The sequence below is a fragment of the Pungitius pungitius genome, chromosome 8 (genome assembly GCF_949316345.1).
Source record: "Pungitius pungitius chromosome 8, fPunPun2.1, whole genome shotgun sequence".
In the NCBI taxonomy this organism is placed as follows: Eukaryota; Metazoa; Chordata; class Actinopteri; order Perciformes; family Gasterosteidae; genus Pungitius; species Pungitius pungitius.
Genome location: NC_084907.1, coordinates 17728230 through 17754385, shown reverse-complemented (window position 1 = coordinate 17754385; position 26156 = coordinate 17728230). Strand labels below are relative to the sequence as shown.

Below are 26156 nucleotides of genomic sequence, written 5' to 3'. Positions count from 1 at the left end.
AGGAGGACGGAGGAGATATTTTTAAAAAGAAGGGAAGAGTGAGGCAGAAAGAAAGAGGACGAGGAAGTGTGAGTACGTAACACAGGGAGTGAATGAATAGTGGGGTTTTTAAGGGGGGTGGGGGGGGGGTGAGGATGGGGGGGGGGTAGTACAAGGGAGAGAGAGAGAGAGAGAGAGAAAGAGAGAGTTTTGTTTTTAGCAAGAAATCCATACCACCTCTAACTCACACACACACACACACACACACACACACACACACTCACACACACGGACACGCATGAACCAGCAGCGTTGCAGAGCGTCCCTGTATCTCTTTTAATCCTTTTTCCACTCCCCCCTCCATTTCTTTTCACAAGACCCATCAACGCCATTCCTTGCTACTATTTATAGGAGACCACTGCCCCCCCCCCCTGTCCCCTTTCCTGACCGTAGACCTGCGTGTGTGTGTGTGTGTGTGTGTGTGTGTTTCAGGGTACCCTCAATAAACCAGTGCTTCTCACTCCTAATCTCAAGTGGTATGATTCAATGAAAAGGAAATATGGGATCCGGTTTCCAAGAGAGGTATGTGTGTGTCTGTGTGTGTGTGTGTGTGTGTGTGCGTGCATGTGAAGGGGAAAGAGTAAGAGGGGTTGGTTTATCCCACCTGTCCGGTTGTTTCCTGTGCTGCAAGACTGCCGATATTCCACCAAGGAAGTTAATCATCCCCCGGGAGTTGCAACGTGTGCGTATTAACTGCTCCGGCTGTGCGTGTGCATATGGTAAACATTTTGTAAACACTTTTTGGATGACACCAACACGTGGCCCAGTGCAGTGCCGCTGTTTCACTTGCGTGCTGCAGTGTGCAGGCCCTCCAGCCTGATGGAAGGCTGTGATCATTGATTTATGAGCTCACAGTTAAATTGCGCCCTGCTCTGTAGTCTAATCAGCGACTGACACATTACAGCTTCACACCATTATTTTTCATGTTTTTTTTCTTCATAGGGGCAGTTCACGTTTGGGGGAAAGGATGTGCGGTGCGCAAACCTGTGGGTGCAAGCATCAATCCACAGGCTGTTTGAAGCTTGCGGCGGTGATTCGTGAGATTAGTTGGGTTTAGCTTTGAGGTAGTAAGCTGACTAAACCTCCCTTTGTTACGTCTCTGTTTGAAAAGTTGCCCGTGTCCCCGTTAAATCTGTCCAGATCCATATTTTATTATAAAACGGTGGATCAAATTGATAGGTGTAACGTGCAGGAGGCCTGTCAAACGTTTTAGGGCATTTCAGCTCATTGTTCTGGTCTTCAGCTTTTTCACTGTATTCAGTCTCATCACTCTCAGCAGCGTCATTTTGCAAGCCTCTGCTACCTGCCCAGTATAAGGATGGCGGATAGAAAGAGTCAGTGAACAACGTGGGTGCTGTGTTTTTAACACACACCAATGTAAGTTGGTGTAAAGCAAAAACAAAGTGTGAGTATTGGACTTGCACTTGATTTTGGTGATCAAAATCTAGGCCCCACATGGCTCCTGATGTCGCTACGTATCTGCTGGGCCTGTAACTAGGCAACTGTTTGCTATCAGGCTAAGTAATTAGCCTTACGAGCGTTAATATGTCAGTGCTCTGTTTACCGCTCACTGCTAAATTGTACCTCGCCAGGGCATCCAAAACTCTAATCAGTTATTATTGCTGTTAAGAAAAAAATGTAATCGTGCCACTTTTTAAATGGCTTCACCGCAGCCGCAGAACCAAAAGCTATGAGGTTTATTGGAGACCCACAAGGCCATTAGCAGTTTTATAAATGCGCAATGTTTTGGATAGATGACAAACAACAATCTCAAATTGAATTTCAAATGTGACTTAGACCCTTCCAGCTTTCTTAAGGGTACAGCGGTTCGGAGGAAGGCTAAACGTGAGTGAGCGCACAAAAATGTTTAAAGGAGAGATAAACACGGAGGGTTTAGTTGGAGAAAAGATGAATGAGAGCTTCATAAAAAGGAACGTAAAAAATCAACAGACTGAGGAGGTTAACGGGAATAACAAGCAATGTGTGTGTGTTGTACGTTTCACCGTGTGCGTGTGTGTGTGTGTGTGTGTGTGCAGCTGTGCAGTGACAGAGTCAAGGGAGGCGAGAGCAGAGGAGGTCCATTGTGGGTCTTTGTGTGGTTCAGATTGTCCTCTTCTCTGGGAAAGTGGAAACTCAACACTCCTCTCCAGAGATCTGGTTACCAGGTGAGAGAGGAGGAAAGACAAGGGAAAAACAGAGCGGGAGAGCGAGGGAGGGAGAGCTACATAGGTGTGGAGAGAGACACTGAAAAAGAGAGGCGAGGGAGAAAAGACCATGAGATTTTGGGCATGACAGCTGGAAACCGAGGGAAGCTGAGATGGAGCAAAGAACACACAGATAGTAAGAAACAGGAGGCTGAGGAAGAATAAACGTGAGAGCAAGCTCAGATTTTGGTTCAAATCCCACAAGACTCCAGGAATGGGTGATCGAAGTGTAACAAGCCCCGAACACATTTCAGAATGCATTGCATTCTATTCGGATTGTAACATGTGGCCTGTAGATGGAGTCGTTATGTGGAATTAAAAATGATATTTTCAGTGCTGCGTTCCCTCTGCAGTGAAACCACAGCCATAGAGGAATATAAAGGGATCATGACCTTGTGAGGAGCTTTAATAGACAGAAATGGGATCATGTTCCCATGTAAGGATGAAAGCCCCTGCTGTGATCTTTTACTACAATCCAACATGGAACTTAACTGAAATCAGTTATAACTTAAAAGTTAAAACATAACTCCTCCTAGTGGCCACTTCCTGGGACTTCTAAAACTACCAAAAATCAGCTCATCTTCCCGCATCTTTCTCCTCCCCAGAAAGAAACACATCACACATCTTATATCTGAAAATGTACATTTATTCTTCTTCAAGCACTTTTTACAAACTATATATATATATATATATATATATGTATACATTCTTAAAAACACCACCTTTTACCCTGAACAACTGAACAACGTTTACAAAGTACAAAGAGGAAGTACACTATTTACCGTAGCTAGAAATACCACTCAAATTCCAGACGGATTCCAACTTGGGAGGAAAATCAACATGTGATGTGACGCCCAACCTTTGCACCAAGTAAACTTATTTTTTCCATTTTTTTCCACTGTATATCTGTTATTCAGTATTTAATTTCTCACAAACCATTTCCCTCTTTTCTTGGTTTATATCATCACATGCATCGTGGTGTCAGAACCCGTGAGTATTTACTGCATGAAATTCCCTTTTCTACCGTTGTTAATAACGTGGGGCTGTGGCCGTGTGTTTGGTTGCCGTCAGAAGTTACAATCGCATTGCAGTTAACTGTTACCTGATTTGTGCTGCTTAGAGAAAAACAATGATGTCAGAGACCTCTTATCTTATACAGTACTGTTGTTGCTGATGTGTGTGTGTGTGCGTGTGTGTGTGCGTGTGAAAGCTAAGAGGGGGGGGGGGGGGGGGGGGGGGGTCAGGTAGACGGAGAGGGGAATGGCAGGAGTGACCATGTGTTTTTGACAGCAGTGTTCCTGTGGATGCTTTCGCTCCCCCGGTGTTATCTGGAGTGGATTGTGGAGGCGGTAGCTCAGAGAACAGCTGCTTCTGACAAACACTGCGTAAACAATATGCCCGTCACTTGGGGATTGAGAGTGTGTGTGTGCGTGTGTGTGTGTTGAAGGGACTGCTTTTAAGAGGGGAGCTAACCATCTATCTAATAAGCATTTGGTCTGTTAGAGCCTTCACATGGCTCCTGGAGTGATGCGCCCTCTTGTGGTTGAAAATAGAACTGTTCATAATTAATGAGTCTCCCTTTTTCTAATAGAAGCTCACTGTTTGTATGTCATAGTAGGGACTGATCAGTGAAATATGACGGTGTGCATGCAAGTATGTACATAATATATTTGCAAGTCAATATATGTGAGAACGTGTGTGCATGCACGCATTCATGTGTTGTATATCAGTGTCCTCCGTTATAGGCGTAGTCCGCCTTGTTGTGCATGACCAGTCTGTTCTCCACGAAATAGAAGCTGTCAGACCGGGTCTCATAAGGACACTCCACCATCTGACGGACTGAAAAACAGACAACATGTGCATGAAAGTTTTTTGATCATGTAAAAGTGTGAAACGATTGGGTCAATACCACTGAAGGATTAATTATTCCTTCGCCTCTCATTGGGGCCTCCATTCCAATACAAGTACTATTGTCCCTCTATAATGACAATAATGTCACAATAGTCCAGTTGATGAGGAAAATTATGTACTAGCAAATATGAAGGCCACCATAGTTGTTGTCACACAACGCAAGTGTACTATCAGTCTTTTATGTGAAAGGATCAAAGCACAGTGTCAAATACGTCTCTGAAAATAAAATACCAATGTGCACATAACGCACATCCAGAGTCACATATTTTAGGATAGGATTTTGATGCTGGAAGTCCAGCCTGACAGCGAGCACTGTGCCCCCTTGATTCTTTGAGATCAGACTGCTGTAGTAGATTCAGCTGCATACATTGCATTTTAACCCATGTTTTTTTACATTTAGCCTGGGGAGCATTTAGGGGTTAGGGGTCTTGCTCAGGGACACTTTGACATGGCACCACTGTCACGCCACTGTCACCGTTGCACCCTTTATTATTAAGATGAACCAATTTTTCTCATTATATGGAACTCTAATCAGATCATCTACTCTGCAGGGGAAACTAAGAATTATAGTGTTCACAACATGCCGTCCTCTGTATCATAAATAACATAAATAACGGCTTGCGCATGCGTGCACTATGGCATATTTTAGACAAAACTATGCAACATAAAGCATAAATACTGTGAATAAAGTTAAACAAAATTGCCACATTGTAAGCGTAAGAGATTGAAGATGTTGGTGGCAATGTGGGTTTCTATCGCCTCCAGCTTCTTCAAAAGGATGAGCTAGAGTTGTTAATAAAGCGTTACATCTGTTAAAGTGCTCCATTGTGACACATAGCTATTAAGGAGTCATGAATCTCCTTAATGGGAATATCACTAGTGAAAAAGACTGATCTGTTACTTTGGTGTTTGCATGGTGCACATAATAAATGAAACAAAACACGAAACACAAAAACAATACCCATATGGTCTGTTATTTAGGAAAAGACGACTCACCCAGGCTCTCAGACAGCTGAGGGAACTCGTAGAGGTGCTCACAGGTGTTACGGCTGTTTGGGATACAGAAGCCAAAGTCAAAGTCAAAGCTCTTCAGCAGGTGATCTCGGAAGTAGTGCCTCTCGATCATGCGGAAGTTGTTTAAAGGTCGGTTTCCAACGGTGAACTCCACGCTGGTTGAATGGTACAGAGAGAAGGGATACCAGGTTGTTCCAACAAGAGGCTCGTGTAATTACTAGATCATTAAAGTCCAATTGCAACGATTCCCAATGAGCGCCTTGCTCTGTGTGCAATTGTTTCCATTGTTGGTGAATGGAACAGGTGAGTGTGTTGTTCTTAGGTGTGCGCTGAGGATGTGTGAGTCACTCACGTAGCTCCCACGGTCCTCAGTCTCAGGAAGGCCGGGGTGAACTGGTAGCGTACAAATCGGCCCGCGCTGGCATCCACCTCTGCGTTGTCCTCTGAGACATGCGACGCAGGATGGAGACATTTACACATCATTCACACTGAGGACTTCTTTTGATAAGAATGACCATGCACGTTTCTGAACCTGAAGAGGCTTAAAGGCCTCTATTTTAAAATGTAAACAAGAAAGTGTGTAAGCTAAAATATGTCAGTCGACAGCTCCATTAAATGACACTAAAGAAAAACAGTAAAGGAAGGAGGCGGATGGACGTTACCTGTTTGTGGGGGTTTGGCAATCTCAAACAGGACCGTGCCCGTCCCCAGGTCCCTGATCTTAAAGCGCACAAAATCGATGTTATAAATATTGTCCTGAGGTTTACAGAGGTACCCTGCAACAATGACAGACACCATTCAGACGTAAAAAAAAAAAAAAAAAACATAGGCAGGATTTTAAAGCCCATGTAGATTATGTGTGTACGGGATGCTGCAATGACAGGCAAAACACTGTGCTTGAACAGGTTGACACTCTGTGACTTGAAAGCAGACACATGCAACGCTACGTTATTATTTATATTGATATTTCTTGAAAGAATTTGTTAGGATAAGAACATTGATCGATAATTGACACTTTTCACATTCCACCGCCACACACTCCTTGCCTCGGCAATGTAATACAGCTTTACCACATTAATGAGGATCATGTAGTCGATCATTTTCATGTCAAATTCAGGCCACACAGAGGCTCGAGGTGATCGATGTGATGTGCACATTAAGCTGCTGGAAAATAAATACGCTGTTGTCTCAATGACTGTCGAATTAAGTCTAATACTTTGATGTGTTCATGTGTTAGATATTGTATTTTTCTATTTTGTCTTACATGATGGTTGTAGTGTTATATCAGTGAAGTCCCCAGTGTCACATTGCAACTATAAACCCCCTCAAGTAGACGTCATCTAGCTTTATGTAACGTGTATAGATTTAATGTAACCTCTGGTCCATTAGGTTCCGGTAGTTCTTGATTCAGCCCAGGCAGCACATTCACCAGCATGTGTCAAACCCACAACGAGGGACAACACCGGACACAAGACGGAACGAGGGAGACTCAAACCTCGCGCGGCCACCCGCAGCCCGAGCACGTCATCCGGCGTGATGTGTCCACTCTGTGTCCGCAGGTCTTGCTCCGTCACGGGCCTGCTCTCCGCCTGGTTCCTCCGGGACTTGAGCCTCTTCAGAAGCCCCGCGCCTGGTTTGCGGTCCCGCGGTGCCGCCGCGGTGCCGTGTCCACCGGGGACATTTTCAGCAACAGGCGCGTCGCTGCGGGCTTCGGCTCCGCTCATGGTCGCCTCTCTGCGGGCGTCCCCTCTGTTTGCGACGAGCGTCTCGGGTCTTCTCCTCTGATGAATAAGATGGCGTCGCAACGTTAGATTGTCGAGAAAACTGTCGGGGAACGGTCAAGCGCTTGTTTTTATAAGCGCACGCTGTACAGTTGCCGTGACAACTCGTGCGGTGAGCCGTAGGCGGTAAGAAGTAGTTCCGCGAAACGTCCACCAGGGGACGCCATTTTTTATTGATTGGCCCACTAGTAGTACCGCCAGCTATTATTTATACCAGTGTAATTATCTATAATCATAACATTAACAAAAACTGTGATTATAATAGTAATACATGAGTGCAAACTAGTTTTAATCCACAAGCTATACTATTATGTTGTCATATTATACAAAAGCAAAGCACGCACGTACACTTACACACGCACACAAACACACTGAAAGGCGGGGGAGTTGTATTCCTTGCGTTTGCTAAATGGCAGCGAACGCGTGACTTGTGTGTGACGTTTCCTGTCATAATGCACAGCTAAGCAAATTGAACACGGCCCAGGTGTTATGCAAATGACGTTAGGCCAGTGTGTGAGAGTTGATGAGCACCTCCTGCCGTGGGGAAGCCCCCTGGGACTCAGCACAGCGCCCACTCGCCTCCATGTCCATTTCAACTTTGTTTAAAGTAGCTTTTCTTCTCTTCTGGGAGAACCTGTTAATCCAGCGCTGAACAGTCCACTGGTTTGAACCTACAATTAATTTAGGGAGCACTTCTGGTCAAAAAATACCAAAATAAAAGGGCACAGCGCACTGTCCACATGTATAGTTTTGCTTTCGATTTTAATCCTGGCGGATCCATTCAAACCATCATTGCGTTCATTTAATATAATTTACATTTCTTTCTGCTGAATTTATTATAATTTACAGATGCATTTTAAGGCATTATTCTACCTGCTCATTCTGTGATCCCCTAATAAACTATGTTCATTTACCTGCCGTCATTGGTTGCATTCAAACTAACATAACTATTTCTGTGATGCCCTTCATACTGGAAAACTTGCATCCAGCTGCCTCAGTGGGACACAACGGAGACAACGCCCCCCTCAGCAATGGACTTGTTAAGGGACGTTGTGCTTTTATTTTGAAGTAATCGCCCACCGCTTCCTGTCTAATCATGCGCAGCTTGAGGCTTGGAGCACCGTGGAGGACAGAGGGAGTGTCGGCTGCCTAGAGGAGCAGCCTGACGTCCCATGTGAATGACTTGAAGAAAGAAAAACACACACACACACACACACACGAGCACGCACACACACACACACACAAACACACGGACATACACACTGACAGCAGCGCAGCAGGCGAGACGACCCCGGAAAACGGAGGAGACTCGTTTTTCTTTTGAAACTTCTTCCCCCCCGTCCTTCACCTGTATGGCTGCGTGACGACCAAAGGTAAATACACCTTTACAACTGAGTAGCTGAAAAGTTCAACAAGTTGGTGTTAAAAGCAGGTGCGCGTATTTTATTTGCCTCGCGGAGCATAGTAACGTAAATATTCGGCGTAACGTCACAAGCAACGTCGTCCTCACCAAATTGAACGAAAAGCCACATTCGTGCATGTCCACTTCCAGTAAACACACCGCCGGTTCAACGACCGGGAGTTCATCGCTGACGCGTTTATTGGTGACTTATAAACAACCCGGGGCTCAACACGGCCACTGCGGTCACAGGAAGCCAGCTGCCAAAGTGTTAATGCGCCGAAACGCCGTCCTCTCCGAGGACCACAACGTGTCCCACACCGCGGGGTCGAGAAGAAGGAGTTTCACTCAGTCCGTGAATGTGGCCAGAATGTAAGCAGCATAAATCACCAGTCATCTGCAGCTTCGTGCGGCCGGACGGTGTTTATTAATTCTGAGGAATTCAGCTGTAGAAGAAATAAAGAACAAAAGGGGTGAAAGGAACAACCGATGAAAGCATTAACAAACACAGGACACAACCTAAAATTCCAAACTGAGCCTTTCACACACTTATTATGCAGGGTGGAGCAATGTGCGCTAAAAACAAAGATCATTAGAAATCGTACCAACGTGCAGGAACAGGTCCTGAATCGGTGGACCAGCTGTAGATTGGTAAAATTGAGCAGGACTCTTATTTGACACAGGGTGTGTGGAGTTACCTGTGGTGGCAAAAGAATTACAGGTTCAACCAGATGATACACAGCGCCTTTGGTATGTTGTGTAAGAAAGTATGATGGGTTACTGCGATCTTTTTTTCATCTGTGAGTCTTTTTTTTGCTCATGTGACGGTTTACAGGCCCAGACGCTTGTGCGTGGTCAGGGGTTTCAGTTCTATTGCAGATCTTGTGGGATCTTTTTATTCAGGCCATACTGATGTGAAGGATGATGACTCATCGGGCCTTCTTCAGGCTCTAACAACACGCCTCCTACCTGTCTGGGATTCTTATTTAAGTAGTTTGCTGTGCACACAGGTACTTATATATTAGTTATTGTTTAGTTACTTCTTTCTGTTCATTTAGATTGACTTTAAGTCAGGTTAAGGACATTGTCTATCGAGATGAGCTTATACACTTATGACATAACAATATTAGTGTCACTGACTGACAGGTTAGGTCTTTGGAATGAGGAAGAAAATGAATGACCATTGAAATGTTTTCCTCTGGTCGGAAACAGTTTTATTGTTGTTAAAAACTTAATCTGATGAGGAAAAAGAAGAAGATCCTGCCAGGAAGACTTTTGTTAGTTTCTGGTGTTAGTTTCAGTGTGATTGAATTCTTTCTGTTGGCCCCTAGAGTGAGTTTTTCAACTGTGCTGATTGTGTTTGGTGATAATTTAAGAAATGAGGCAAAGAAAACTTTTTCTTGCAAGTACAATCAAGCAAGACGTTTACCTCGAGGGGTCCTTATTATGGTTGGATTTCTGCCAAGTTTACACTTTTGCTTTTAATGTCTACACTTAAGACATTTTTTTGCTCAGGCATTTATTTTTGTAATATTAATAGTTTATTAGTTAATGCCCAGTTATCTGCATGTTTTTTGTCTCTTCAGTGTCCTTCAGTTTGCAAGTGTGGAACTGTTAGTGTGCCCAACTCTGTCTTTCCTCCTTTGTGTCACCATACTTACAGTGCGTCGTCTGGACATCCCAACAAGTGTGGTAAATGAGTAACACGCGTATCACGCAATATCGAAACTGTGTTTAGATTTATGCCCTGAGTCTAGATAAGAGTGCAAACCAAGCCACCTCAAAGTCTGAATATTTAAATAAGATACCTGCAATAAAAGTTCAGAGTTAAGACTGTATGCAGTTAAACTTGTTTCTCAGTTACCTTCCAGCATCTGGCCATTCAGGTTTTGCTGCTATTCAATTGATGGTAGAAATTGTTTTGAAGCATTGAAAATTACGGTTACAACAAAAGTTAAACAGCAACATGTCCTCAATGGTTTGTCTGGTGTGATTGATACCTTTGTCTCTGCCCTGGTGGAGGTATTGTGCCTACAAAAGTCTAGACGGACCAGACTCCTTGAGTCTTCTTTGAAACAACATGGTGACCTAAGGAGAAAAGATTTTTTCAGTGTGAATATGAAGTTAACACTTCCTCTGCTCCCCTCTTTCAGCGACTAAGTAATGGAGAGCTCCGTTGAAGTGTCCCAGATGGCTGGCCCTAAGCCTTCTGTGGCCACCAAACCTCGACTCACTCCCAAGCCCTTCTCCTTGCAGAAGAATACCACCATTCGCTCCATCAATGCCCCAAAGGCCACTGGTGTAACCCCTAGGACGACGACACAGCGCAGCGATAAATCTAAGGCCAAACCGCCCGCCTCCACCCCGGCTCAGAAACCCCCTAAACAAACCCCCGCCTCCGATTCCCAACCCAGCCCTGTGAGTGTGCTCAAAGAAGAGCTGCCCAAAACAGCCAGGGAAAGGAAAGCAAGCCCAGATGGAGAGGACGCTCCCGATTCTGGTGTAGGAAAATCTGATCCAGTCACACAAACCGCTCCACCAAAAGAGACACCCAAGTCCGAGTCAATCCGTAGAGATGATGTCAACCAAGCAAACCGCGACGCATCCAGCGATGTTGTAAACACACCACAGATACACGGAAAAAAGAAAGGAGACGAGACTCCGACTTCTGCCGTCCAAAATATTCCAGAGTCAGGAAGCAACGCTCCTTCTGCAGACAACGCGGAGAACCGATGGGGCGGCGGCAGGAAGCGCCTGTCCATGAAGCTCACCTCAAAGTTTGAGTCAGTAGGCGTGTCTGTGCCCCCTCAGCCAACCATACCTGCAACCAGCACCAAAGATGATGCCAGCAAACCAGAGGTCCCGGATCCTGAGCCGGGCCACGCAACATCGAAGCCCTCAGACAGAGAGATTGACGAAGGTGCACCGAGGGAGGAATACAGCGGAGGAGGCAGCATAAAGCGCAGAATCAGTCTCCTGTTTGACTCGTCGTCGAGGCCAGAACCCATGACAAAGAGAGACGAGCCAGAGGTTGTAAACAGTACAGAAGGTGTGAAGGGTGTAAAGGAGAGAATGAAAATCTGGGCCATGGAAACGTCCCCAGACGGTACGAAGGCTGAGAAGCCGCCTCGGGTTGCACCGCGAAATCGCTCAAAGAGGTGAGTGAGCTTCCACTCGTCTGTGCAGATTTGCATTTGTTGACATTTTAACTTGAGTAAATGGAAAATGGTATTTTGCCACTGGTGTATCCCAGTTTCTGTCAAAAAATCATGCAGAGAAGACTGCAAATGTAGAACTGTGTGTATCACCATCCCTGTCTTTGTCTCCTTTGTGTCTATAATACTTTCAGTACTTTGCCTGGACATCTGTCACAGTGTGGTAAATGAGTAACATAGCTTGGGGTATAAAAAACGCGGTCAGATTTTTGTCCTGATAAGTTTGCAAACCAGACCAGCTCAAAATGTGAATATTAAGATTAGATGTTCAGAGTACAGAGTATTTGTAGTCCCTGCAGTATCTCGCCATGATTCCAACAGCAGTACAGTGGACGTGAATATAATTTGTGTTGCAGCATTAAGGATGACGTTAAAACGATTCAACAGCAAGTCCTCGCTGGTTTTCACTGTCAACAGTGAGAACTTTTTTTTCCCCAAAGAAACCGATAAAAACTCTCAACAGTTGTAAATGTGAACATTAAGAGCTCTGAGCACCACAGATGAAATCCAACCCTACTGTGGTGATTTAAAGGCGTAAACCTTAAGGCTATGTAAATAATCTGAATAGCTAGATACAACCACAGGGGAGTGAAAGAATAATGGTTTTCTTTTTGTATTTGGGACCAACCAATTTCGCTTAACAAAACGTAGACCCATTGAAACAGGGGGGGCGTCTACCCTGGCTACAGTATTTATGCCAAGCTTCGCTGACCAGCTGCTGTCTGTAGCTTTGTACCGCACACACGTTCTTGAGAGAGGTATCAACGCTCAATTCCTTCGAGGCATTAAACCTTGAACTTTCTTCCACAGATTACAGCCAGCAACCGCTCCAGCAGCGGTGAAAACCCCCCAAATACCAACTGTTAAACCTCCCGTAACGGGGGCGTTGTCCAGCCAGCCAGTGGATCTTCCTTCAAAGGTGTCCCCTGCTGAACCGCCCACAGATATTCCAATGGAGACAAACAAAGACGCTGCCCCTGAGGATGAGTTGTCGAAAAGCTGGAGAGTAGAACATGTGCAAAACCCATCAAAAGATGTCGATGTCCAGCTACGCAAACGTAGCTCCTTTAAAACCCACACTGCGGCTGATGAGGGAGTCTCGGCTGAGGGGGACAGTGCTCAACACGCTCCAAAGAGGGACAACGCCAAACGCCGCTCCGTCCGCTTCAGCGTCGTGGAGAGAGACGACGGCGGGCCGCCGGTGTTCCTGGGCTCCGCGTCTGACTCCAGCGACGAAGAAGAAGAAGGAGAGGCTTCTGAGGATGGAGCTGAGGAGGAGATCCCTGTTTCAGTGCCTGTCTATAGACGAGTAGGAGGTCTTCAGAGGAAAGATGATGATGATGGTGACAAAGAAGGGGAACGACTGAAACATTTGGAATTTGAAAAAAAGCGGAGATCAGAGGAGCACGATCAGCCAGAACTCAAGATGGAAGACGAGCTGAAACGAAAAGAAGAAGAAGAGGAAGAGGATGAAGAAGAAAGGGAGAAAGAAAAGGCTAGGCAGAAAAAAGAGGAGGCAAGGAAACAAGACAGTCTGAAAGAGGAGCGCTTAGAGAGACAGAGAAGGGAGGAATGGGAGAGAGAACAGTTGATAGAAGAGGAGAGGAAACAGGAAAGGTTCAGAGAGGAGGAGATGGAGAGGGAAAAGCAGATGGAGATGCTGCTGCAGAGACAGAGAGAAGAGGAAAGAAAGAGTGCGAAGCAGAAAGAGCAGAGACTTAAACAAAATCAGGAGGAGAGGGAAAAAGAAAGGCTGAAGGAGGTGGAGAGGAAAGAGGAGAGACTGAGGCAGGAAAGAGAAAAACAAAAGTTTAGCGAGGACGCGATTAATGAAGAGAAAAAAAGAGAAGACGAGTGGGAAAAAGAGTGGGTGAAAAAGACAGAGAGACTGAGGGGAGAAAAGGAGAAGGGAGGAGAGAATGATTTGGGGCTGATGGAGCAGAGACAGAAAGAGGAGAGACTAAGGGAGGAAAGAGAAAGACAGAGGGGAAGAAAAGAGGAGAGATTGATTGGCAACCATGCGGATTACCATTTGGAGGGAAAACTGAGAGAGACTGAAATTAACAAAAAGAAACAAAGAGAGGAGGAGTGGGAGAAAGAGTGGGTGAAAGTGACAGAGAGGTCAAGAGGAGAAGATGAAGAGGAGGAGTTGATGCTGCAGAGAAAGACAGTGGAGGACAGGGAGAGGGCGAGACAGAACGAGGAGAGACTAAGACAAGAGGAGAGGGTGGAGGAAAGATTAAGAGACGAAGAGAAGGAAAGAGAAAGAGAGAGGCAACGCAGGCTGAAAGCACAGCAAGAAAAAGAAGAGACAGAGAGGAAGAGGCAGAGAGAGGAAGAAGAGGAGAGAAAGAGGCAGGCAGAGCAAGAAGAGGAGAGGAAGAGGCAGGCAGAGAGGGAAGAGGAGAGGATGAGGCAGGCAGAGAGAGAAGAGGAGAGGAAGAGGCAGGCAGAGAGAGAAGAGGAGATGAAGAGGCAGGCAGAGAGGGAAGAGGAGAGGAAGAGGCAGGCAGAGAGAGAAGAGGAGAGGAAGAGGCAGGCAGAGCAAGAAGAAGAGAGGAAGAGGCAGGCAGAGAGGGAAGAGGAGAGGAAGAGGCAGGCAGAGAGAGAAGAGGAGAGGAAGAGGCAGGCAGAGAGGGAAGAGGAGAGGAAGAGGCAGGCGGAGCAAGAAGAAGAGAGGAAGAGGCAGGCAGAGAGGGAAGAGGAGAGGAAGAGGCAGGCAGAGAGGGAAGAGGAGAGGAAGAGGCAGGCGGAGCAAGAAGAAGAGAGGAAGAGGCAGGCAGAGAGGGAAGAGGAGAGGAAGAGGCAGGCAGAGAGAGAAGAGGAGAGGAAGAGGCAGGCAGAGAGAGAAAGAATTGAAGCGTTGGTACGGCAGGAAGTGGATCAAAAGCGAGAACAAGACCTGGAGGAAAAGTTAAGACTGGAGGAGGAGAGAGGAAGGGAAGAAATAGAGAGCGCAGTGGACACAGCAAAGTCTAATTTAATCCGCTTTGACTCCAAAGATGTGCCTCCAAAGTCAGAATTCCCAAATTCCCCCACTGCAAAATCCTCTCAGCCCACAGAGGGTCAGCTGAAAGTCGTGTATGACGACTTCTCCGCCAGGCCGCCTCTGGCTCAAGTTGTATTTGACGACTTTTCAGTCAAACCGAAGCGATGGGGCTCGCAGGCTAAAGTGGAAACCAGTCCGCTCAGCAACAGTCGCTCAGCTGTCTCTGCGGATAAAGAAGAAGTTCAGGTGACGCTGGATGTCACAAATAGAGCGCTGGAGCAGGTGGAGAAACCAGGGAGCGCTGAGCCTACATTAAGCTGGGAAAATCCAAAGAAAGAAGAGGAAGAGCTCATCTCCATGGAGGAGGACGAGGAGGACGAGGAAGAGGAAGAGGAGGAAGATGAAGAGGAGGGAGAAGAAAAGGAGACCCAGAGGGAGGATGAAGTCGACGAAGAGGACGAGCAGGAGGTAAATGCCAAATCCAGTCTAATTCTTTTTCAAATGCAACGTTGTTTTATAAAAGTAAAGAAAATAATGTTCAAGCCTGATGTTACTTTACTCACTAAATATCCCAATCCCTTCCACACAGTGAGCAACACAACTTATTATCTTAACACTGGTATCCAATTGGCATTCTGAATCAAGCGATACCCAAAGCCCAGATATCAATTGGGAATTGAAAAGTAGGATTGGAACCCGCCCTTGATGAACCAGCACACGTGTTTTTATGTCTCACATGGGGTGGGGCTCAGTATAGAGACGGGAGTGTACAGTACACTCACCAGCCCATCGCCATTCCAGTTGCACGAGGAAAGACATTTCGATATTCTCGCTTCACAAATGGTTCCGTCACAGCTTAAGAACGCGTGTTTTCGTGTAGGCGTGACATTGAGCAATGAACAAGAATGGCCTGAAAGAGACATCTGTGGGTCATGTGTCGGTAGTAGTATCGGCTCTTGCTGACAGCGTGATCTTATTTGTTCAAATTCAAATGGAACACACCGATATTCTCGGAGAAACATGAAAAACGTACTTTTTAACGTGTGTGTGTTTTTTTGCATTCACATTACTGAAGATGTTATGTCGGTGGGGAGAAAGTCCGTCAACTGTAACAGTACATCAAACAGAATGAAATGAAATGTGTGGTTATGACAGAAATAAGTCTCTACAGGAAGTGAGGTTACGACTTCCTCTACATCTCGTTTCGCAATAGTCTTTGTTCTTGTTCTTAATTGTGCGCTTTATCTTCAAAGTCTAGGCCTTTTAAAAAAGGAAATAGATCTACATTCACAAGCATGGGCCTCTTGAGGGGACTATTTCCAGCTGCTATGGGTCAGCTTTTGCAGAATTTAATGTTTTTAACACAAGTGTTGGTGGTTTAACATTAAATTACATTTAATTAAGTGAGATCACATGTTAGATAGATATGATGATGAAGGAGTGATTTTAATATTACCCACTCTGAATTTGACTTTTGTGTTAATTGAAAAACATTACACCAATTTAGGAATATAATATTAACTTGACAAACAACAACAATTAGTGTGTTTTCTAAAATCAATTTCACCCCCCCCCCCTTCCAATTTATAATTCAAGTATTAATTTATAGCTTGTGTTCAATTGTAACTCATTCATTTTACGTCTGCAAAGAATCGGAATACTTTTCTTTTACAAGAGTATCACGTGTTTTATTTGTGCTGCTGGGCTTACTATATGGTGTCTGGATAACACAATGCTGTTTGTGTTCTGCCTCAGATGAGTCGCTTTCAAAGACTCGTCCTTGTTGTTCAGCTGAAGCCAACAAACCATGTTTGAGGGGATTCTGGGTGCTCCCTCAAATACACGTCATCGCTCTACTGCCATTAAGAAGTAGTGTTAATGCGATAGCAATCTCATTTTGCTGGCAACTTTAGTGTTAGCCTCGCTATAAATAACAGAATTACAGATCAAAGTGAAGATTACAGGCCTATCACACCTCAACAAAAAAAACCTCAAAGGTCTAGCGCATTATGTAACAAGATGAACAAACTCACATCATACAAAAAAAAAAAGAACTCTGAAAGAAGGAAGGAAATCTGACAACTTTTTTATGAAACAAGACAAGGCAGCGAACAACAGAGCAAGGCGTAGTCGCGGCACCTTTTTATTGTTCATCAGAGTGAATGAACACCTGACGGAGCCTTCCAGTCGAGACAGAGCGCTTCACCACCCGTTTGAACATGCAACATTTTTGCAAACTTCATAAAAACACTAAACTCTGGAGCCCTGAACGTTGTGTGTGTGTGTGTGTGTGTGTGTCTGTGTGTGTGTGTACGTGCATCTTTGTGATATCGTATTTCCATTTGCCGTGTGTGCTTAAGCAAACAAACCAGCTCACAAAACCAGTGGGCTACTGTAAGGAAGCATTGTGCGCCACGGAGCTGCTGTAAGGTCATTGGTGTGGACGCTTTGAAGGACGTGGGGGGCTGAGAGTGCCGCCCTGTTGTCTCCACTGAGTGGCACTGCTGCAGCGCAGATACCATCAAGCTTTCTCATGTAGAGCACAACTATGATATAGCACTACACAGTAAAGTTCAATACAATCTAAATATTGTCCGCAGCAAGTAAAAACCTTGACATCAGAGATGCTATTGGGTGGCATGGAAGGGCTTCTACTCTAAAAGGACAGAGTAAGTGTTTTACTGTACCCGCATTCAGGTTACTGACTCAAAGACAGGCAGACGGACAGATACATGTTCCAGTGAGAAGAGACAAGCTGCTGTGTGGTTACCATGTCCTCTTTTGGATCTGGTCAGCAGGCCGGCGGGTCAGAATGACCATACATGGTGCCCCTCTTTCTCTGTCTCTGTCTGTCTACTCAGTCTCTCCACCCTGTTTTGGGAGTTCCCTTCACCCCCCTTACACACACACACACACACACACACACACACACACACACACACACACACACACACACACACACACACACACACACACACACACACACACACACACAGACTCTGTGGCTGCACATACACTCGAAGGAGGATGGGCAAAAGAAAGTTCACATTCTCTCGCTCCTCTAGCGCTCCAACTGCCTCTGAACTCTCCAAAGGTCTTCCCGCTTTCTGTTGTTCCCGCCGCCTGCTCCTCTCACAAAGCCCTGACTCATTGAGTTACCTGCATCCTTTACCTACGGGGAGGGGGAGCAGCAGAGGGAGGTGCAGGAAGCACCCAGGCCCAGCCTGCCGCACCTTTCCAGCCCCTGGGATTTTCCACAGACCTCCGCTTTGTGGTGACGTTCTGTGAGAACAGGTCAGGTGTGGAGGGGTGATCTACATCTCTCTACCTGGCTTCAGAGGGTTGAGATGCCAGTTATCTCCTACGCTGCTTTTCTTTTTTGCTGAATGGAGAGTGGAGGTTGTGATGTGAACTGGGACTGAAAAATGAGACTGTCGACTCAGGAAGTGCACATGAAAAGAGGTAATCTTTAAAAACTGTTGTGTGCAAGACTAACAGCTTCATTGCTATTTTTGCCAAGGGATCTCTCTTTTTTTTGTAGAGTTCTTTGTGTATTTTTTGAATGGATTATTATGTGATGATGGGGAAAGTCTTTCTTCAGTTCAGGACGTCACATCCATCATTGTGAATGCTCCAGTGGAATAGTTTTGTCACATGGCTAGTCAGACTATCTGCTTCTTCGCTGACACTAAAGCTGCTACAGAAAGTCTGTGTGACCTGAACCATAGAAATATGGAGATGGAGGATGAACGGAAGACGGACTAAATCTGCTGCTGTGTGACGTCCGAAACCTTTTCACCTCTCTTCACCTTCTGCTGATTGGAAATCACGACTGAAAGGCAGATCACAGACGTCACCTTCTTCTCTGCCAACGCTCACCCGCAGTTTCTACAATGGCCCGTCTCCCACGGTGACCCCCAGTGCCCGGAAGAGCAGCGGGAGCATTTCAACCATGCAGTACTTTGGGGGGAAGCTGTCGGCCGCCCAGCTGCAGGTGGCGGGTTGGGTGGGGGGCGTGCGGCGCTCCCTGCAAGGGGCCCTGGAGCTGGTATTGGGCAACGCAGAAGAGAAGAAGGAGGAGGAGGAGGAAGACGAGGAGAAGGAGGAAGACGAAGAAGGTGGAGACGGAGGAGGAAGGTTTCAGAGAACCATGTCCCCGCTCCGTGGTTTTGCCCGACGTAGCAGGAGATCCCTCCGTCGCTTCTCCGTCAGAAGTCGGCAGAATCTGCGGAGGAGAGCCGCCGAGCCCAGCTGCGTAAGAGCCCATGTGGTGAACCAGCAGAAATCACTGAAGGCTCTCAAACGTTCCGTTCTAATCATAGCCAGGTCGTATCTAAATAATTCAATTTTTGAGGACAATCCGATTTCAAACGAATAGCTCATTTTAAATGACAGTAGTGGCAATGATAGAAGAACACAGCAGCTTTTAGGGCCCCGGGTTGAAGCCCCTAAGGTTTAGGTGATTAGAACAGTTTGCACCAAAGCTCCATGTCCCTCGCTGTAATAATCCCTCGCTCTTATGTTAACAGATAACCATGCAAATGTGAAACGGGACTGCAGTGTAGGCAGTGTTGGAGCAAGGACACAGTTATCTGATAAAGTTGTCCAAATGCAGTGTTTTTTATCAGCGGACACGCATTCCCTTTCCGCCTGTGTCCGTGGTGTGTGTCAGAGATAAAGCAGGAGCAGAGTGACACAAGAAGACAGAGTTTAGACAGCTGCTGCCATTTTATAACGTTTTCAAAGATTACATTTGGCAATTTCATCTATCATTACATTAGAGAATAATAAACTAGATATATTAGAGTACCCATTGCATTGGATTATAATAATGTTTTACTTACATAATACCGATAATAAATACATTTTAACATAATGGTTTTCATTAATAAGAATAATTCAGGGCTATTTTTGGAGGGAGCACTCTACCCCAGTACACATGTTTATTTACATTTTATAATATTGGTTTTCAGACTGAAGCACAAATATTATAAAACGTAATTAGGAAGACACCTTAAATTAAGTTGTAAAGGTCTTGAGAAATCGTTCTGCCAAATTAGCATTGCAGCTACACGTGATTCACTTTACACTATTCCCTTTCTGTATTTCTCATCCAAATATATATACAAATATATCTTCTCTTGCCATCAGCAGTGCGGGACTTTATTGAGACATATACAAGCTGAAGTCTGTCTTGATAGTTTTGTTGTGTTTACTGTCGCTTCTGGCTGCTGGCTGCAACTAGGTGTGAGCATGTGTGTGTCTGTGTGTGTGTGTGTGTGTGTGTGTGTGTGTGTGTGTGTGTGTGTGTGTGTGTGTGTCTTTTTATACGTGGGTTTCAGCCACAAAGACCAAAAGGCAAAAACATCCTGCAGGCTACATCCACTTTTAATTTGACGTCACTTTCCTTTATCAGAGGGGATCTGTTATTTGGTAACAGAGTCTCAGTTAGTTGTGCATGTGGGGCATCTTTAGAAGTTATTTTCCTCCACTGCACCACAAACAAGCTGCGTTACACATTCCATCAAAGTTGACGAAAATCTTTCTGAGGTAAACTATAATAAAGCCCACTCTGTCTTGACTTGTACGTCCTCCGCCCTCCACAGCATTCTGGAACATTCTCACTCACGCAGGTTTATTGCAGTTCGGAGTTGTAGTTTTATTCGTTCCTTATATCTGAACTTAGAGGTTGTGGTTGTTGTGTGGATCCTTTTACAATAATTGTAAAATAAGGAACACACTATCTGTACAGGCCACCATAAAAGCTCTAATTAACCCTTTACCTGCGACCGGCACCTGATGGACTGCAATTACGACTAGATGGCAAAGATAATGCAGCATTTAGCTGCTATAAAGCTGAATCATTCTTTAATTTTAAAAAGAGAAATTATTGAATGGTAATTTGCCAGGTGAGATACATGACTCTCAACAAACACATGCTATCACGTTCACCATATTAATTAGGGCTTAGTGGATAGCGTCTTCAAGAATTCAACAAAGTAGATGATTCACTTGTGTTGAAATGTAATTCATAATAATTATTTATCACATCAGCGAACACCATAAAGCTTCTTCCATTGCCTCTAAGTCTTACCTGAAATAAAGGAATGCATTTCTCTGTGGCAGAATAATATTTTGCATTTCTCTGACTTGAGGAAAGCTGCACATACGACTGAGATCCACGTGGCCATTGTTGCATTCTGTACCCAGACCACTGCCAAAAAAGGAAACATATATTAAATGAATAAAAAAATGCCTTAAAAACCACAAGAAGCTTTTGGGGACCGTATAAAATGAACGTTTTCAAGCCACATAACTTGCTGAAAGACGATGTGGTTTAAAACGTTCTGTTGTGAAGGTGAGCCAGATTCAGAATGAATGCATGTTGCTGTAATTGCACCACTGGGTTTTAAGCGGACTGTGTTTGTCTTTGTTTGTCTCTGCATCTAGACACAGTCTGTGGTTAGAGGAAAATAACCAGAAGCATATTCACCCATGCTGGGATGCTGCCAGATAACAGGCATTGTGCAAATGACGTAGAGTAATGAATTGACTTATGCAAGAGAGGTGAAGTCATACGGACCCAGAGGTGTTTACGAGAGTGTTGTTTTGTATCCAGGTGACAATATCATACGACACAACAGTGGGATGTGCTCCTTGACAAGACAGGAATGTTTGCATTGGAAGTACACAGTAGTGGCTTTTGTTTGGAACGTGTGTGTGTGTGTGTGTGTGTGTGTCTGTTTGTGTGCGTGTGAGAGATAGAGCGAGTGCCCAAGCATTCCAGCATGTGGGCGTGACAGCATGAGTGTGTTTGGTGTGTCCGTGTGGGCACGTAGGTGTGTACGCGGGTGCTCGTGGTGTTTGTTGAGCACAGCCCAGCCTCTGTGACCGGCTCATTAAAAGATGCATGCTCGGCTGGGCCTCAGTCCTCTCGCCCCTCTGTAGTCGCGGATCTTGGCTCACCACGCAGTCTGATTTCTCTCTGCCTCGGCATCCGCAATGCGAGCTTCCAATGTGCAGATTTACAGAACAACACTGTTGGATGTTGTGTGATAAAGCAGTGAAACCAACAGAGAGAGAGAGAGAGGTTGAGTAGTACAGGTGGTTACCTGGAGTTGAGTTTTTCTCTGGTTCCGAGGCGTGATATGTTTTCTGGTTTTGTTTGTCACATTTAATCTGAATGTGTTTCTTTCTCTGTCTCAGGCACCAGTCAACAGTTATAGCACAAACAGCGAGGACACTGACGCTTTGATAGACAATGAGCCAGACGACCACAATGAGGCTCCCGAACAGACATCTGAAACAGACGGGTGGGAAACAACACACACACACATGCTTTGAACTGCACACTGTATCTTTTGGTGGCTTCAGGTCCTTCATATACACTAATGGGAGACAGACAGAACCGGACGTGTTTGTGTCTTGTGCAAAAGGCGTGGCGTCACATTTTATTCAAACTGAGCACACCTGCAAACAGCAACTCTGTAGCTAGGTCTTAAACTACGTAGCTTTAAAAGTGCAGCCTGGGTTCGGAGGGACATGTTAAGCCCCAGGTTTCAGAGAAGGATCAGCGGAGCATGTAGTGCAGCCAATGGTGAAACCTAAATATACATTATAACGAGACATGCAATTAGCAAGTTCTGCTTTTTAAATCCTATGACAGCGAAACCAAGTGTAGCTGCACACCCAAATAGGAAAGACCTGAGCTCTCTGTGCCCCCTTGTGGCAAATAAAACACGCCACAGGAGCTCAAGAAATTGAACCAAGAAGACTCGCCAACTTCAACTGAAAGAGCATCCCGACGATGCCCTTTCTAGTAATGATTTGATTCTGTGCTCGTGATTCTAAATAAGCTCGTTTCTCTTCAGGCCAAAGCTCGTCCCTGACCAGGTTCCGGAAGTCTCTGAGGACGTTGATGCCACTGATTTTCCCAGGGAGCCTGAGCACGCTCCATTCCCTGAGGTTGGTGATTCTTTGTTTCTTTGTGGAACGGTGACACAAACACAACACTGCAAACATCAACACGTGGTTTGGTCGCTCATTGGCCAACCTACCTGGAAAAGCCCATACACCCGGGGATTTAGTGTGCTTTCTATTCATTGCTTGCTAGATTTTGTGTGTATGTTTGTGCGCAGAGCTCCACCGATCTCCTCGACACCAGCGCGCAGAGATCGAAGGCCGATCTGGGGAAAAGGCGGAATCGGACACGTCCGCCACGCTCGCTGCGTGGAGGTTTTTCTCATTTGGAAAGCACGGACTGGAGGATCGACGACTCCACAGGTCACTGCTCCATCCCAAATGTTATCTAAACTTTCAGAATGAATGAGCATTGGAGCAATCAAGACTCTCCACTTCAGACAGAAAGACGTCTGGAAAAGTCATTTTACTGCATGTTCTGACTGGACGTTATGTCTATGTTTTCAGATGAAAAGGAGGTATCTTCCAAGCAGAGGGAAGTAGACTCTGAGGATGAGCAGCCAAAACCGAAAATAATCTGTTCTCCTCCTCCTGCCACCTCTCAGAGAGTCCCCATGTTTTCTGGTTTGAACCCCGCAGCCTTAATAGTAGGTTTAAGAAGAGCTTAAGGGAATGTTCCCAGTTTCATAATATATAGCATGGTGCATAACACGGTGGTTGGCATTTGTAGGTTAGAAATCCTATACTTTCTCCCCAAGGCTCAGTTAAAAAAGAGGACAAGTGGAGGAAGAACTGGTGGAGGAGACAAAGCAGAAGAAAACAAGGGACGGGGTGTGAAGGAAAGTCGAAAGGAGGAAGTTGCACCATCTCCCTCACAACTGCCGCGCTCCCCTCGCTCTGCCGCTCATCTGGCGGGGGCCGCTCGAGTGCTGCCTCCCTTAGGCGCCAGGGACCAAGGGTGAGAAAACCAACATGACGTTCGCACTTCCAAAAATATGCGAAAATCCACTGCATAAATTGGGCGGGGTTTTAATGGTGAGGCTCCTGTGTTTCTGTGTGTCATTCAGGGCCGTCTCCTCTCCCGCTTGGCTGAAAGAACTGAAGTCCAAGAAGCGCCTGAGTCAGTACGACAGCGGGACTTAGCCACACGCAGGTGGGCAATATGGATGTGATGAGAAGGGGAATATTTCTTTCTTTCTTGTTTTCTAGTTTGACCAGTATTCCAATATTGTCATCTAGCCGTTTGTAGCTCATTCTCACACAAAGATAAATCCAATCGGCACATCATCGATTGGGTGACTTTTCTATTTAATAGTTAACGACAAACATTGGAGCGTTCGTAACCGACAAATTGTCTGACATGTCGAACTTAAAAGGCCATCAGCCATAGAGGAGCGTTGAGCAAAAACATGTTGACAATCATGTGAATTAGACCCAGAATTACTGTAGGAGGGGATCTAAAAAACCACTATGTTTGGGAGTCTTAATGCAAGACATCTGAAGAGGTTTGCAATAAGAAGAAGCAAATTGCTTGAACTTTGCGACACTGCTGTCAAGAACACATGTTATGAGTGTTATTTAACGTGACTGTGTAAAATACTGACAGCGACAATCAAAACAGGCAGTGGGACATATTTATTTTTTGAAAAGCCTTCTCCTGTCATAATCTAAATTGCACCATGGGTAAAGACATCCTCGTTGGGCCTCAAAGCAGTTTGCTCTGCTTCTCTGTGGAATTGCTGCTTGCAGCTCTATTTTGCTCCTGCCTCCGCGTGTATAAATGACACTAAGTGAAAAGGACATGTGGATGTAACATGTTTATGGATATCAGGGCCACTTGGTGCTGAAAAACGAATGCCCTCATGGGAGTGTAGAGTACTAACAAATGTCCTGTGATGAAATATGTAAATAAATTCAACGCCTCCTGTAGTCTGTGAGTTGTAAACTTCTTCCTCAACTCTCTTTCTCTTCTTTCCTTTAGGAGACACTGTGGCTTTGCTGTTCAGCACGAATCGATCCATCTCAGCTGCTGATGCTGACAGACGCCTTGCCATCATTGCTCCATTTTCATCTTTGAGTGCCTTAATTTGGATCCTTACTGAGATATGCAGCAGCAGGAGTGTTCAGGCTTTTGCTTAACTTTCCTGGCTTGTAAAGGAAATATGGTGCCACTGCTTTTTGTGCCAAGACTGTGACGTGTTAATGCCAAGTAGATGTTTTATCTACTGCCGTACAGAGGCTCAAAGGAGGGGGAGGAAACTAACGTCATTTAGAGCAAAGCCATGGACTGTTTTACTGTTTGAATGTTTTAGTCCATCATATAGTGACAGGGACTGATGACACTAGGCCTTCAGCAGGATATCTACATATGTATGTACAGAAAATGATGACTATAAATAATGTATGCCACGTTGAGTGTGTTTAGTTTAAATTGTACAAAAGGCCTTTTAAATCTTTTCAATCGCAGATTGTCTCAAGTACACTTTCAAGCACTTTAAAATATATATATATATAACAAATTACCGTCCATACAGTACAGCCAAGCAATAGAACTAATCAAGGTCTCAACTGTAGTAACATGGTCATGAGAATTTTTATATTTGTTACACCATGAATATCAGTCATCTTTTTCCAGGTCCATACAACTTAAAGATATACTTCATGTTTTATTTCTTGGAAAGGCCCAATAGCTGGTCAAAAAAAAATCAACAATGAGCTTGGAGGGAATTTTGAGCATGCTATAACAGAACCAGAATCTGTGCTTTGGGACATCTTTAACCCAGATTACTTCACTTGATGTTTTTATGTGCATTTTTGATGTTAAGGAGTCACTGTCATCAATGCTGTAATTGTTCAAAATCAACATGCTGTATGACAAAAGGAAATTGAGGGAATTTTATTAAAACTTTTCTATGAAATGCAGTCGAGTGTATATTTTGATGGGAAGCTTACACGCAACAGTGCAATATGTGTTCAGCATGTATGTGTATATATAGTAAGTATTTGCACTTTCATTCATACATTGTAAGCCACCTTAATGAGTGCAACTTTTTGAAAGCCAGATGAAGAGAGAAGCAGAGAAACAAATAAATGACAGGAAACGTGAGTGCAAATTAGCTGGGTGGGGCCAATACTGCTGAGTGAGCCTGATCCCTGTTCATTCTCTTGGCTCGAAGTCAGTGCATGTGCCCACTATAGGATCATGGTCAGGATGGCAGCATGGGCAGAGCAGGGCAGCGTGTGCCAGTGTGCCAGGGACAGAGGGGCAAGCCTATTGAGAAGCAGTGTGATGGACACAATGGGTGCGACAGACTTGCTGCATCAACAGGCTTTTTGCTGCTGTGGTCAGAAATAAACCATAAATACCCCCGCTGGCCTCCAACGATCGCTCGCCCGGCCTCCACACTCACCCGCACCCTCAACACCGAGACGGACAAGAAACAGAGAAAAGAAAAGGGAAAGACTGAGAGCGTGGCATTTACGTGGTGCAGTGAAGCACAAGCCATCCAGGTAAAAAATAAGCTTATTCCCTCTCTCCGAAAGGCCTCTTTTTCTCTCTCCTTTCCTGCATTCTATCTGATTCCAAATCGTTCTTAGGTAGCATCTGGTGTGTGCACTAATATTTGTTATTTTAAAATAACTTAGACAACAGACACAACTAGGATCTGAGAGTTTTTAAGGTCT

The 26156-nt window shown here is 45.1% G+C and overlaps 2 protein-coding genes across 3 annotated transcripts; one reads left to right on the top strand and one right to left on the bottom strand.

The window, feature by feature from the left end:
• Window positions 1–2911: 2911 nt before the first annotated feature.
• LOC119194116 (protein unc-119 homolog B-like) lies at window positions 2912–7074 on the bottom strand. Its single transcript, XM_062564055.1, has 5 exons — window positions 6664–7074; window positions 5831–5944; window positions 5521–5611; window positions 5151–5323; window positions 2912–4082 (listed from the first exon to the last, which is right to left on the bottom strand). The coding sequence occupies exons 1-5, from the start codon at window positions 6890–6892 to the stop codon at window positions 3970–3972; spliced, it is 720 nt and encodes a 239-aa protein (XP_062420039.1). The 5' UTR covers window positions 6893–7074; the 3' UTR covers window positions 2912–3969.
• Window positions 7075–8056: 982 nt separating this feature from the next.
• LOC119229677 (golgin subfamily A member 6-like protein 24) lies at window positions 8057–25394 on the top strand. 2 transcript variants are annotated; one of them, XM_062564049.1, is made up of 12 exons: window positions 8057–8322; window positions 10502–11506; window positions 12374–13888; window positions 14099–14372; window positions 14403–15020; window positions 21759–21865; window positions 22424–22517; window positions 22691–22835; window positions 22980–23119; window positions 23231–23430; window positions 23540–23625; window positions 24454–25394. In XM_062564049.1, exons 2-11 carry the CDS (start codon window positions 10512–10514, stop codon window positions 23613–23615), a joined length of 4164 nt encoding a protein of 1387 aa, XP_062420033.1. In that variant the 5' UTR covers window positions 8057–8322; window positions 10502–10511; the 3' UTR covers window positions 23616–23625; window positions 24454–25394. The 2 variants fall into 2 exon arrangements, with proteins under 2 accessions (XP_062420033.1, XP_062420032.1); XM_062564048.1 differs by having other exon boundaries at window positions 14099–15020.
• The last annotated feature ends 762 nt before the right edge of the window (window positions 25395–26156 follow it).